The sequence below is a fragment of the Schistocerca cancellata genome, chromosome 10, assembly GCF_023864275.1.
Source record: "Schistocerca cancellata isolate TAMUIC-IGC-003103 chromosome 10, iqSchCanc2.1, whole genome shotgun sequence".
Classification (NCBI taxonomy): Eukaryota; Metazoa; Arthropoda; class Insecta; order Orthoptera; family Acrididae; genus Schistocerca; species Schistocerca cancellata.
Window position 1 is genome coordinate 218,848,225 of NC_064635.1, and position 15,135 is coordinate 218,863,359.

Below are 15,135 nucleotides of genomic sequence, written 5' to 3' on the forward strand. Positions count from 1 at the left end.
AACTTGTGCTATTCTCCAACAACCTTCCACACCCCTTCTGTCATTACATTTTTTACGATTTACCCCTCCACACTAACTATTGTACCATTAGTTCAAATGGTGAGGAAATTCACTTACACAAGTTTGAAATAATGGGAGACTGTCAGACTACAGAGCACTTGCCCTAACACGAGAGATTTTCACCTTAATCTTTTTTCAAACACTACTACTCGAATACCACACCAAACGCCAGTCACGCTGCAGCCCGAGATGCTGGAGTTGGCGCATGAGGTGTGCTTGCTTGTGTATGTGGATGGTGTGTATTTCCCTTTTGCCGATGAAGACTGTGGCCAAAACCTTCATGTAAGTGTCTTCTAATTGTGCCTGTCTGCAACTTAATGTGTCTTCTTTACAGTTAGTAGCAATCTGTCTTTTCCTACATTATTGATCTTCCTACCCACAATTTCCATTGTTTTATTATTCGTTATACATGTATGTGCACGTATTTGTTTTCCACTGTTTTCTTTTATTTCTCCTTCAGTTCAACAGCTCCATCACATGAATGATGTGGTACTTGATACATTTCAGGAGGAATAGACACACATCTTGTTGCAGCTCTGAACACGTTGCAGTGAAAATCAAGTACATCTGAGCACCAGCAGAAGCAGAAATCAAATTTGTTTGAAGACAAGCTCCCTGATGTAGACTCCAACATGGATTAGAAATTAAGTCACCATGGAGAACCGTTTACAGACTATTAGTTTCCACTACACCCATCACTGGCTCTCTGATGAAGCACATGATTGATCAGAGCAGGACAGGAATTTTATGCATACTCCATTACACTCAACGACTACATCACACGTCATACCTAAGTCATTACAGAGTGCTGTTATTCTACATCGCTTATCATTTGTTTGTCAATGGAATGAATTGTGTTAATGTTGGTTTAGCTCCTGCCACAGATTTCGAAGTTGTAGTGGAAACAGAGAATGTCTATCAGGTTACAAAGGTGCAGTTTAATTAAATAGAGTGGGACCAACTGTGCAGTAAGGGCGAATACATTGAGGATGGCACGAAAATCGAGTACACTCCATTCACTTGAGACATCAGTATCTTTGGCGGCAATGGTGTATCCATCATCGACATGTTTCGGGGTGATGCAATCACATTAAGATCTCGATACAGTGTGTGTCTTTAAAGCATCCAAACTGTGTGGTCCGTACAATGCACTGCAGATTGTCATGAAATAGTCTATGGTGAAGGAATGTTAAACCACTCTTTGATGCTACTACCAAGTATCTATTGAACCATGAATTCACGGTGAAGAGGAGGATTTAGATGTGTATTCAGGTGTGTATATGTTTGCTATACCTAAATCTGCTAGTAATACTCCTACAAATAGAAATTCCATACAAGCAGAGTTTACAGATGGCATTTTTAAGTTCATTACTGACCCAACTTGATTGAGGGAAATACATGCTGCATGTAAAGCATATAAAAAACGTTATTTGGAAAATATTGCAGAATGATGAATAGGGTTGCTGTAGAAAAAGAAGAATAACAATGTTGTTTTCTTTTAACGATGGTGATTTATTTTCCACAGTTTACGAAGCACCAAATATATATTTACAACTTACAGAGGTTGTAACCAAAATACATATAGTAATAAACAATATTTTTCTTGTAGTATGTTTTATTCTGTCAAAAGGCTTAACGTTCAGATGTTGAAGAGAGAGCTTTAGTAGTTGGAAGGAAGAAGGAGTTTACGCCCGCTCAACGTTGAAGTTATCAGTGCTTTAGTAGTTCATACAATTTCAATGTCAAAGAGACTTTGAAGTTCAGTTGTTGATACACCAGAGTGACTTATCACATTTATAGCCTTAAAAATCACATACGGTTCAGATGACAATAAACCTAATGCTTTAGGAATAGCAGCCATTACATATCCCTGAACTTTAGTACTAGCTACCTCCATTGCTCTAATTAATGTCTTTGTTTTTATTTATAGGATCTACGAAAACTCTTTGCCATGAAATTTAATCGAAATATACTTCTATGGCATTCACCCAGTACAGGTGACACAATTTTGGACAGGTTCCGTACGTCTTTGGAAGCAACTACGATCACTGGATGCCTGCTTTATGGACCAGTATGTGCAACACGACAGCCAAAATCCCAAGCGATTAACGTTTAAACTCTCTCACTTTGTCCTTCTGCAAACTGCACCCTTTGCGTTTTCTTGTTAGACTAAGCAAAATACGTTTTATACGTTTAAGACCTCTTACAAACACTTCAAAATCCAAGACGACAACTCCTCCTGTGGTAGATGGCTAATCCCATATATACCAATCTGATATATGCCCTGTACCACGTAAAATGATGCGTCACAATAGTGTATAACAGGAATTACATGTATCGAACAGGTGAATCACACAACATGTCTGTGCAGGAAGGGTAGCTGCCCGCTGTGGGTGTCACCCTCCACTAGGTTGATACTACAGCCCAGCGCCAGTCAGTTACCACAGGGTGGTAAGACGCAAGTGGAGAGATCCAAACTAAGTGTTAGGAGAAGCATGTATAGTGACCTATGAGTGAATAGTAGCTTGAGGGAAAAAACATGTCACGTACGTTTAAAACAGGCCTGGACCTGCACAAACGTCCTTTGTCTCTGACGTCATACAGCCTGTCCCAGCATCTCAAGTCTAACCATAATTCCACACTGTTATAAGTAGCACTATAGGTCTGAGATGGACGTCATAGAGCCAGTGTCAGTATTCTGGATCTGTGCGACTGCACCAGAATTCTACGCTGTTACAAGTAACCCAATGGGTCAGTACTGGATTGTGACATCCTAGAGCCTGTCCCAGTATTCCTAGTCAACCAGCATGACAATTCGGCATTGTGCATTTCCCGCCAGTTTATACTTAGACAAACTGCCCAACTTCCACAGGAAACACACTAGCTCAACTGGACTACTTTTTTAATTTCTCAGCAATATTTTAGTCGGCCGCCATTATACAGTACTTGAAGGTCAAATGGCATGGATGACAGGTATCAGGATGTCAGGAAATGTCATCGATATCATCGTCAATGTCAAACTATCCAATTGCTGGTCCATTCAGGGGCACCTATCTCTGTAATGTCGAATGTATTCCGCACCTCAGTTCAAGAAGACTATGTTTTGCGATACGAAGGCGATTGTTGCTCACAGCCACAAATGGGAAATGGTCTAGCCAACAGGACCGTGTACTGCGAGAGTGACTGTCAACGACGCAATACAGCCCTCCAAATCCGTTGTTTTAGCGGAATGCAGTCATAACGTTACTCCCGTAAGGGACTTCTCGAAGATATCACAATTAGACTGGAACAACATAGCCGCAGACTGACGTAGCTGTTCCACTAACAACACCTAACGGACATTTCTCTGGATGGTTGTTTGTCGTTGAAACATTGTTATCTAGTCACCATCAACGTACGAGTATAATTCGTCAGTCTAGATGATGGTTTAACTATGAATGTTTTTTTTTTTCGACTGAAAGAAGCTACACAGGCTCATAAACGAAATCTCCATATTAGCGACGACCATAAGCATTACAGGCTGACAAGATCTTTTGGTCACTACTTACGACGAGCAGCCACAACGCATCCCTGAAGGTATGTGCACAGAAAGAGCCCAACCAGTCCAGGATTGGCAGCTCAGTACCAACAACGACAAATTGTACCCTGCTACCACTACAGAAACTGCAATGGAGGAAGCTATTAGCGAAATGCTGACTGCATCTGGCCGACTGCGGATCAAGGGCGGTGAGTGTTAGCCCTTCTGCGACAATAATTGGATGCTTTCGTATCTGAGGTGAAGAAAGAGCAGACTAACTGGTCAACAGTAAAGCACCGTATCAACACTGGACATTGTCCACCAATTATCTTGGGCTTCTATGGGTCTAGGAAGTCGCCAGCTGAAAGACGGATAATTCGGGTTGAAGATGCTGCATGGTCATTCAAACTTCAGAGAGTTCATGGTCCGCTCCTGGGCCAATTGTGAAGAAGTGCAGAATATGGCGTTCCTGCATCGACTCGACAAAATTTTGAAAAACATGTCTACACATTGCGGCATACTTATAGCATCCTTGAGTGCTTAAAAGTGGCAAAGTGTATCTCTAGTAATGACTTGCAAACAGGCTACTAGCAAAATGAGGTTGAGGAACGTGACCGGACCTTCGACGTACGACGGGTAACCTAATTAATTACAATTAATGAACGAAGCGTTATTGCTGTCTGGATGACTCTGTTGATTTTGGAAGACATCTGAATAAAATGTAAGTCACCTGACAACGGTTATGAAATCTCTTCAGACTGATTTCTGATTCCGAAAAGGTGCATCTTGACCACACAGGAAACTTTGGGCACTTAGTTCATACCGATGGAGTCCTCCATGATCCAGTGAAGATATTAGCTGTAACGATCGTCGGCATATTCATAATGGGGAAATCCTCTCAAAATGTGCTCATACGACTCGCGACTCATAAAGAACTTCTGTTTTGTGTACCAAGGCACCTAATTTGCGCAGGATATTTGAGGGTGACTTAAAATCTTCCTCTAACGACATGCCAGAAGCATGTTTCCTTGCCCTTAAGGTTTCTCTAACGTCTTATCCAGTACAAGCATTGTATAATGAGAATGCTGAGACGGAACCTTTCGCTGGTTCAGTTCTAGTATTCAGGAACGTTCTTCCACAATACTCTCCACATCCCAGATGAACTACCTGCAACTGAGAAAGTGTGCCTTTCAGTTAGCTGAGTCATTAAAATATTCTGAGCATGCAGTGAAGCTTCAGGAGCGCATGGTCACAGTGGTACACAAAAAAACGAACTCAACCACTAATATGCTGACTGCCTTTCAGGGAATCCTTTGACAGAACTTAAGAGTGTGGACCGTCATGCATTAAATCACATGGCTCCTCAACACACCGAAGACTCAGTTTTGCAGAAGACCATAGCCATACTGAAGGAGGAGGTACCGACAAAAGGAGGTTTACAATTAATAAATGGAACATTGCGTTAGAGGTCTTCAATCTGATGGGGCAGAAATGGTTGATGATCATCCCAATTCATGTATGGTGAGCCTTTCTCCTGTTTTTGCATGACCCCCAAAATCTGATCGCCTAGAATTCTTAATGACACTAGACTGCCTTAGTCTCAGTTACCTCTGGGCAGATCTCTATCGCTCTGCTAGACATTATGTGAGCCACTGTAAGGAATGCCAGCAACGCAAGCACACGCCAAAACTGCTTCCAGGACATATGGCGCCAATTCTGCCAGCAGCAGCACCGTTGCAGCGAAATGGATTCGACAGCTACGGAAGGTACCCTAAGCTGACATATACTAATCAAAGGGCAAAGATTTTGGCTGAGTACCTCACATTTTATGCTGTCACCAAAGTAGTTCCACTTGTGAAAGCTTCGGGAGTTTCAATTGTCCTTGTAGTATACATCATTTTGAAGTACAAAGCTCCAAGAGTGATGATCTCTGGTCACAGAAATGTTTTCTTGTTGAGGTTAGAATGTGAAGTAATTCCATGTTGCGACATCAGCCACAGGATGACGACTGCTATCCAGGCACAGACAAATGTCCTCACGGAACACTTTAATGACACCTTGGCTGACCTTGTAAACTGACATCAATTAAAGAGCACTATATAAATTGACCCTTGTAACATTCGTTAAAACGATCTTCACGACATTCATTCTGTTCCGCAGTCGTGAGGCAGGAATGAAAACGGGTACACAGTGCCTGTTTCATCTCGACAATGCTCAGTATAACTGCATGAAACACATCATCAGGACGAAAGAATCAAGATAGCGGGGCTCACATACAGACCTTAGACAGGGGAAAGATCGAGAGCACTATAATGCCTAACGCCATCCTGTGTGATAGAGCCTGGGAGACTTGATGTGGACATTTGCAGCAGTGTGGGAATTTGGAATCTAGGAAAAGGTACTAAAGCAGATCTTCATTGGGTTGTATCGTATCCTTTGTCGGTTCTCAGATGCCACATACATAGTCGAGGATCATCATCCACTCATCAAGAAGACCAATCAGCAGAGATGTCATCCATGAACTTCATATAGCGACCTACTAGAGTCCTGAGGAGTAGATCAACTCTGGAAGCTTCTCATTCAAGGAAACTGAAGACCCCATTGACGACTGTGAAGATTTGTCTGAGGAACTACCTTCAGTTGGGTTGGTTGGGTTGTTTGGAGGAAGAGACCAAACAGCGAGGTCATCGGTCTCATCAGATTAGGGAAGGACGGGGAAGGAAGTCGGCTGTGCCCTTTGAAAGGAACCATCCCGGCATTTGCCTGGAGTGATTTAGAGAAAGCACGGAAGACCTAAATCGGGATGGCCAGACGCACTACCTTCAGTCTTCGTCAACATGAAGAAGATGTGACATGACTGGAAAGTCAGGAGCCCCAGCTTTGCTTTGCCGAGGTTCACTGACAAGATATAGATCCAGGGTGCTATAGTCGGCTCCAAAGAGAACTTCGGAAACAGCACAGCGCTGTTTCTCCAGGAGAAGGAGAAATGCCATGAACAGTGCTGCATGCAACGTGTCATAGCGGTTAGCGTCATTGGCAGTAATTCCGATTAGGTTAGAGTAGATTAGATTCAGTTTTCGTTCTATAGACCCAAAAATGAGATGATTCTCGTGGGTGTGGAACATGTCAGAAATCATAACATAAAAAGCATAGAAAATTTGAGTATAAAACTCACTCCTGTTATCATTTGTCAGGAGATTGTCAAAACATGTGCCCGCCTGCTTAGCTGAGTGGCAACATGTTTGCCTACTATGCAGAGGGCCTGGATTCGATTCCTGGCTGAGTTGGAGACTTTCTCCGCTCGTGCACTGACTTCTGTGTTGTCCTCATCATCATTTCATCATCAGTGACACGCAAGTCGCCCAATGTAGCGTCACCTCAAATAACACTTGCCATCCAGTGTCCAAACCTCCCAGGATGGGGCACCTGGCCATCAATACCCACACGATCATATCATTTTGTCGAAATATATGAATAATTACAGTAAACTGGGACTGCTAATATTTACAGAATTAGTACACTGTCATAAGGTAACAAAGTTAAGAAGTTTTAATAAATTTATCGTACACAAAATACCTAATCTTTACAGTTGGGCCAAGTGCTATCATAAGAGAAATTTAACAATTTTACTTAAGCTGGTCTCACAGTCCCTGTGAAGACATTCATCTGTTGGGTAGAAGGAGTTGCCTACAGAAAACGTCTTTCAAACTCTGCTTAAACTGTGCTGAATCCATGTTTTAATGGTGCTGGCAATTTATTGAAAATGCATATTCATGAATATTGGATCAATTTTGAACCAAGGTAAGTGATATTAGGTCCTTATGTAGATTGTTCTCGTTCCTAGTATTGATACTACATATTGAGCTATTGGCTGATATAGAGACATATTTTTTGCAGCAAATTCTTTAAGAAGTAAAAATACCAAGAAGCAATGATTAGAATACCAAGTTCGTTGAACAGCTTTCTACATGATGTTCCGGAATTAACACTACAAATGAGTCTTATTTACATACTTTTGATCTCTAAGAACTTTTCCTTGGTTTGACGAGTTACCCCAAAATATGTTCGCATATGACATTACAGAATGCAATTTTTTTTTATCATTTGTATCTCCAACATGTGACACCATTAACAGTGCAAATACAGACTTGCTTAAGCATGTTATAATGGCAACATGATTCCACCCACTGCGGATCTGTTCAGTTTGAATACTGATCCTCTCCACAACTTTGGTCGCAAGAACTTTGGTGCACTGGGAGCCCCACACACATCTGCTCCAGTCACGCACCACCGCCTGACTCCTAGATGTTGGCACCCTGCATGCCCACCACGCCTTGCCAACTTCCCCTGAGGTCTATGCTTCCTCTGTCTGCCTACTCTGTCTCTCACAATTTAATTACATAATTCGGGTTTGTTCTATGAAAAGTGAACAAGTTACCAGTCGCTACGCTGCATTCACAATTAGATTTTTCGAACTAAAGAGCTTTGCAATATTAAACACTTTCCACAAATTTTTATAATTAATGACAACAATTTTATTAAATATAAGGATAATAAAACAATTAATTTGGTCATAGAAATTGTTGTGTGTTCTGTGTAGTAGACAAGAAACTCAGATCCATTGAGGAAGAAATTTGCAGCTGTATGCAAGATTGTTTGGGCAAGACTCAACAACAGGCTTGGCCATAAATGTATAATTGGCTTTTTTTTTATCAATAACGAAGCTCACTTCGTAATGTTAGCGAAAACTTGAGAGGGAACCATTAGATCACTAGTATGTAAGTTCCTCAATCGTAATGCGATCGTTGGATGAGACTTTCATCATCCAACAACCAGTTGGAATAATTACAGTTTTGTTAGTGGTAGGTGTGACAAGACATCGTGCGACACATTACTAAATGCTTCCTCTGACGACTACCAACAACATATAGTTCCGAATTCCAGTGATGATGGAAATACTGTATAGTGGATCTAATGGGGACAAATATACCTGACCTGTCTGAGGATGTCCACAGTGAAACTGGTGTCAATGACCATGTGGCAGTTGTAGCACCAACCATTACCAATGTAAAAAGTGCAACAAAAATAAGTATATAGATTTATATGTTCAGTAAACTAGATTAAAACGAAGAAATTGTTTCTTTCTGCTCAGGACAGAAGCGTGTACAGCAACTATGGCTGACAACCGCATTTGACTGCATTGAGAATTTGATGGTAGGAAGCCCCCAGAGAAAACAATAGATTCTTCGATGGAGGGTCTGAACAACACGAATCACCAAAAGCATGTCATGAAGGGCAGTGCGAATGATCACAGGCTTGTTTGACTGGCTGGAGAGTACAACAGATGTGTGGGAAAGTATTAACTGGCGGACACCCCGAGGAACACGCCGGACACATTGCGAGAAACTCGGAAGAAAATGCGAAGAGCTACAAGTAATCTTCAGCTCGTCACATCTGTAGTAAAAATAAATTGTGGCAGATAACAGTTCTCACAGGCGCGTGCAAGAAGCCTTCGCATGTTGCATCAATGGGTGGAACAAAAACAAACCCCTACGTGGGAAAAAAGAACAGGAATAAGCTAAAGTACAGAAATCCCACAAAATTTTCGACAAAGATAAACGTGAACAGACAGTTTCAATCTGAAACAAACAAAATGGCCTGAGAATGACAAGATTTTAATTTAAAAAGATATTTATTTACTAGCAGAAATATAAATTTGCTTTTATAATAGTGGCGGTAAGTTTATATTTTTAAAGGCTCGACATTGTGACTTTCGTACCAGTGCAATTTTACTCTGGTGGACAATACTGGTTATTTTCCATTGTACACTTTTGCAGGACATTAAGCATCGATAGAATGTAATTCATATTGACTATATAATTGCGTCCATTTTTGTTCAGACGCTTTTAGCGCAGAACTGCACTTGTTTCCGGGATTTCCTATGGCATTCGAAGCAGTTTCGGCATTTTCGAATGAAGAATATAGTGCGAGCTTACTGAGGATCGGCCCAAACCCGAGACTGGACTTCAGAGCAGATAACGACAAACGTATAAGATACTTATGTTGTCGGGAGGAAATCAATGGCAGCGTAATAGGTCCGTCACTGTTGTCATTTCCGTTGTTTATTATACATACGTTCCTGCTAAAAATCCTAGGTATACATACGGCAACTTAAGTTTAATAATGCCGAGGTCATTGAAGAGACTTCTGCAACATGCTGGAATAGCAGCTTCACATAATTTTTCTTGACAAACATATTGGACCAATTAATAGAGGAGTATCAGGCAGGGTTTCACAAAGGTCGATCTTGCATCTAACAGATATGGAACTTAAAAACAATTTTGCAAATGAGAAGATGTAGAAATACTGGGGTAACGTTTGCCGATTTTAAAAAGACTTACGATTCAATAGATAGACAAACATTATTTCACACTTTAGAGGAGTTCAGGATTCACAAGAAATCAAGGTCTTCAACAGTCATTAACAGATTCAACCTCCAAAGTTAAATTCATGGGAGAAACAGAAGCATTTCATATCCGTACTGGTGTTCACAAAGTAGATGGACTGTCTCCCCTTCTATGTAACATGGTTCTGGAAAACATTGTGAGGACGTGGGAAAATAAAATAAAACGAATTCAGCTTGGGATTAAAAAAGCGCAGAGAATGAGAGTGAAATGTCTGGCTTTCGTGGACGATCTTGCCGTTCTAACGAACAACAGACAGGAAGCCAAACTTGCATTGGAAAAACTACACGAAATCTCACAGAAAGCTGGGCTACAAATCTCCTACGAGAAAACACAGTACATGCAAAACAAAGCTGTAGATAATCTCCCCATTACTACCCAATACCGGAAAGTGGCACAAGTTGCCCACTTCAGATATCTGGGAGAGATCATCCAACTATCGGGACTGAACTCAATAGCCAATAAAGATAGAATCTCCGGATAACAAAAAGCATATAAGCTCATTTGGAGTAACTATAATAATAAATCTGTTTCTGTCAATGCGAAACTAGGGTATTACAACACGGTAATCCTACCAGAAGCACTATGGCTGCAGAAACTACAGTGGTTCGTGGTCGTTAGACGATCACAGAGATTGAAAAGAAGAAAAAGAAAAATTATGAGGAAAATATATGGACCAGTGTTTTGGGAAGTAAGTTGGATGAAGAGGCCAACTAGAGAGATTTACAAAGACATAGAAACAATAACAGGCACCATTAGAAAGAGAAGGATGGAATTTTATGGACATATCAGCAGGATGAATAAAACTGGGCTTACAAGGCAAATCTTTGAGATAGTAATCAAGAGCAAAAACAAGAAAGACTGGATCACCGAAACCAAAGAAGACATAAAAGAGCTGTGAATCACAAGAGGCAACATAAACAATATAGAACAGTTTAGAAACATCATGAAGAAACACACACTTAAACAAGTACACATGGAGAACAGAATGGGAAAAAGATGGTCGGAAGAATGTATGAGAGAACACACTGAATGTATGAAGAGAATTGGGAAAGAACAAAGAAAGAAGAAGAAATCATGACTACTCAAGTTCAATCTCTCTCTTAAAAGGGAATAATCGAATATAATAATTTATTTACTACTATTGAAGTATTCATCTATAGTATAGAAGGAGTTGTCAAGGAGATATGATCTCAATTTATTTTTGAAACTATTATTGTTGTCTGTCAGGTATTTTATTTCATCCGGTAATTTATCGAAAAGTTTTACAGGAGCATATCTTACCACTTTCTGTGGCAAAGATAGGTTAAGTAGAGGATAGCGTAACTCTTTATTTCTTCTGGTATTATAATCATGAATGTCACTGTTGTTTTTAAACTGGTCCATGTTTTTGAGGACAGATTTCATTGTTGAGTAAATGTAATGTGAGGCTGTCGTAAGAATTCCTAACCTTTTAAACAGATGCCTACAAGATGTGCGACTATGACTCCTACACATTATTCTAACCACTTCCTTTACAGAAGTGAATACTTTTTGCCTAAGTGTTGAGTTACCTCAAAATATAATTTCGTATGACATCAGGAAGTGAAAGTATGCAAAGTATGTTAGCTTGCTGGTATCCTCAAAATCAGCAATTATTCTGATTGCAAAAGTTGCCAAATCTAGTCACTTTAGGAGATCCAAAATATGAATTTTCCTATTAAGATTCTCAGCTATATGCACACCCAAAAACTTAGTATGTCCTACACTGGCTACTGACTTCTGTTCCTGTGTTATATTTATTGAAGTACTGTGTTTTTTTTGTTTTTTTTTTCAAAGTTCAGAACAAGCTCATTCGCAGGTAACCAATCAATAACATTCTAAAGACATTATTTCTATCATTTTCTAATGGAGTTTCTTTCACTGGATTAATAATGATGCCTGTATCATCAGCAAACAGTGTCAGTTTAGCTTCTTGTTCAGATAAGATGGAAGGTCATTCGCATATATCAAGAAAAGAAAAAGACGCATAATCAAGCCCTGTGGAATACCTAATGTCGTTTCACCCCAGTTCGATGAAGTAGGAAACTTCCTTAAATCACTTAAACCATATAACGAAACCTTTTGCTTCCTTTTCTGTAGATGTGGATTAGACCATTCATATGCTGTTCTGTCTATTCCATAGAATTGTCATTTCTGTAACATAATGTCATTGTTCCAATACTCAAATATTTTGTATAAGTCACGGAAAATTCCTACTGGTGACATTTCACTATTTAAAGGGTCTATTATGTTCGCAGTGAACCTGTATATTGCTTTTTTGGTAGAACAGCATTTTTGAAATCCAGACTGTGATTTACTAAGTGTCCCATTACAGTTGAGATGGCTAACCACTCTTGAGTACATTACTTTTTCGACGATTTTTGAAAATGATGAAAGTAAGGATACTGGTCGGTAATTATTGACATCTATGGTGTCTGCTTTTTGTAAAAATGCTTGACAGTGGCATGTTTTAACCAGTCGGAAAATACTTTGAGTTAGTGATGCATTACAGATATGACTCAGAACATCAGCTGCAACTGCTCCACATTGTTTTAATATCTCGTTAGAGATGTCATCTACTTCAACAGAACATTTACTATTCAAAGATTTAATGATTTTCCTTATTTCTAAAGAGATTGTTAGATGAAAATTGATCTGACAAGGATTTCCCAAAACTGAATCTTCCATGTACCTCTTGGCTTTTTCTTTTGAACTATTCTCACCCATTTTTATACCTGCACTTAAGAAATGGTTGTTAAATACATTAGCTACTCGTGTACTGTTCGGTAAGATGGTCTCATTCTCTTTAATAGTAATACTACCTACCCCTGTGGTTGCTTTTCCTGTCTCTCTTCTAACAACAATCCACACTGATTTGATTTTTTTGCCCCAGTTGCTGATTTCATCTCTAGGATACACAATTTTTTATTTTCTGATAACTTTTCGCAGTATGTTACAGTAATTTTTATAGTGTAAAATTACTTCTGGGCCTTTACTAACTCTTGCTCTCATACAATTTTGTTTTTCTTCCTGAAGGCACTTTAATACCGGCAGTAATCCAAGTTTTCTTTGAAACCTGTTTGGTATTACATTTAGTAATTTTTGGGGGCAACAGTGGCCAAAAAGGTATATAAATTTATCAAGAAGTACGTTGTATTTATCATTAGCATTTCGCTCAATATGTTCATCTCCCCAATTAATCTTTCTTAAGCTTTCTCTGAAGTGTTCAATAGGTAGCATGTTGACCAATCTTACACTTTTACTTAATTTTTTCTGAACTGTACACCCTACTATGTTTTGTAAGTTAATTAGTTGTGCATCATGGTCCGAAAATCCATTTATAAAAGGTAAAGTATGTGTTAGTTTTACATCCTGTTGCTATACAAATACATTATCTATTAGAGTGCTACTGTTTTGAGCTATACTTGTAGGGAAGGTGATCACTAATTCGAAGCTGTATGTCATTCATAACACTTCTAGTTCACTTTTCCTATCAGAATACTTGGATTCCAGCAATACAGCTTTTCCTAGGAAGGGAAGTTGTTTGTTGGGGACCAGTTATAAGCCTGTCACGTAATTATCCAGTCTGTTCCTAATACGGGCATGTTTGTGCCGTTCATCAGCTTACTTGTAAGCAAACAGATTTTGGAGAGGCCTCCATTCCCCTGGTGCATCCTTTATATAGTTCAAGGTGTAATATCGTTCTTAAATTTTTAATATTAGCAGCAGAAGTCTACTAGATATTTGTAAGCTAATAATTGCCTACATTATAGGGCGACCATGGCGGACCACTTGTCCTCAAGTCCAAAGATGGCTACAAGCAGATCGGCATTGCCAGTTTTTACTATGAGAAGTGTGAAGTACCTGTACCTGGTGGCTACTCCAGGGTAACATACTTCCTCGACTGGATCACAAGAACTGCTCAAATCAGTGTCACCTGAGACGGTGGTATTGACTGTGGCACAGTTTCGTCACTAGATCGCATTCCATATGTATTTTAATTACAATGAAAAATGTCAGAACAGAACACTTAATAATGGCCAAAAAATACGTTCTCAGACCAATGTCCAACTGAATGCTAACGTAGCATAAATGCTACATTCATTTTTCCCTTTTTCATCTCATGGAGTAGACTGAAACTCGCTGTCCTCGATTGTAGCATACACCATGTGCTTTATATAAATCAGTTGTTTTTCTCTCTGAATGTTTCAGCAAGTGACAATATGTGATTGAAGAAAACTGTTTATCTGTGAGTCAACATGGTTTCAAGTAATAAAATAAATATATAAGTACGTTTCTTTTTACTAATTTATATCTACAACGTGTTTAGAGAGTGTTTTAATATGTTAATGCACTCAAATCTATCGAATAATTATTATTTGTTGTATGACAACACCCTAGTGGTATATTTTTCGATGTATCACTGGGTCTACATTCGGCAATGACCTGTATTAAAAATTCCAAGGGAACTGTTTTCCCAGTTTTTTGGCACTGGACATTGATTTTTCAAAGACTTCAGTTATCTTCGAACAACAATACTAAACAGTTTGGACATGTCCTAAAAATTCAGTGAATTACATTTTGTTTCTTAAATTTCCTGTTTTAGTGTTATTTTGCCACAGAACACTGCATTGATAACCAGTATAAATCCTGCATTCACAAAATGTAAGTTAGGACTCAGAGGACTATATAGGTTATTTAGCTTACATCAGGACACTTAGGTCTGTCAGCAGAGGAGAGACATTGAAGACTGAGCGTTTAGCGACCGACAGTGACACTTACTTTATATAATGTTATACTTAGGGTTAAAGTCTTGTTTCACAGCTACTCAGGACCTCACAGTAACTGACTCGTCCTGCAGTGCCACCGAAGACTGGAAGAAGAGGATGAATGGAACACTACTCCCTGATAATATATGAGTGATAATTGTAGATCCACCTAACTGTGGTAAGATGAATGTTATCATTAATTGCTAACACATCCAGATATTATCTACTTCGAACATGTGTACATATTTTCGATAACGCTATTGTAGCCTAAACACCAGCTATTACAGTAGATTTGCCTTGTATA

At 39.4% G+C, this 15,135-nt stretch overlaps 1 protein-coding gene across 1 annotated transcript in view; it reads left to right on the forward strand.

Moving 5' to 3' along the window:
• LOC126106827 (tryptase-like) overlaps window positions 1-14,271 on the forward strand; it is a 103,080-nt gene extending 88,809 nt beyond the window's left edge. The window contains exon 4 of the mRNA XM_049913223.1: window positions 13,836-14,271. Coding sequence (XP_049769180.1) covers window positions 13,836-14,003 — 168 coding nt within the window. The 3' untranslated portion in view covers window positions 14,004-14,271. The remainder of the gene's footprint in view (window positions 1-13,835) is intronic.
• The last annotated feature ends 864 nt before the right edge of the window (window positions 14,272-15,135 follow it).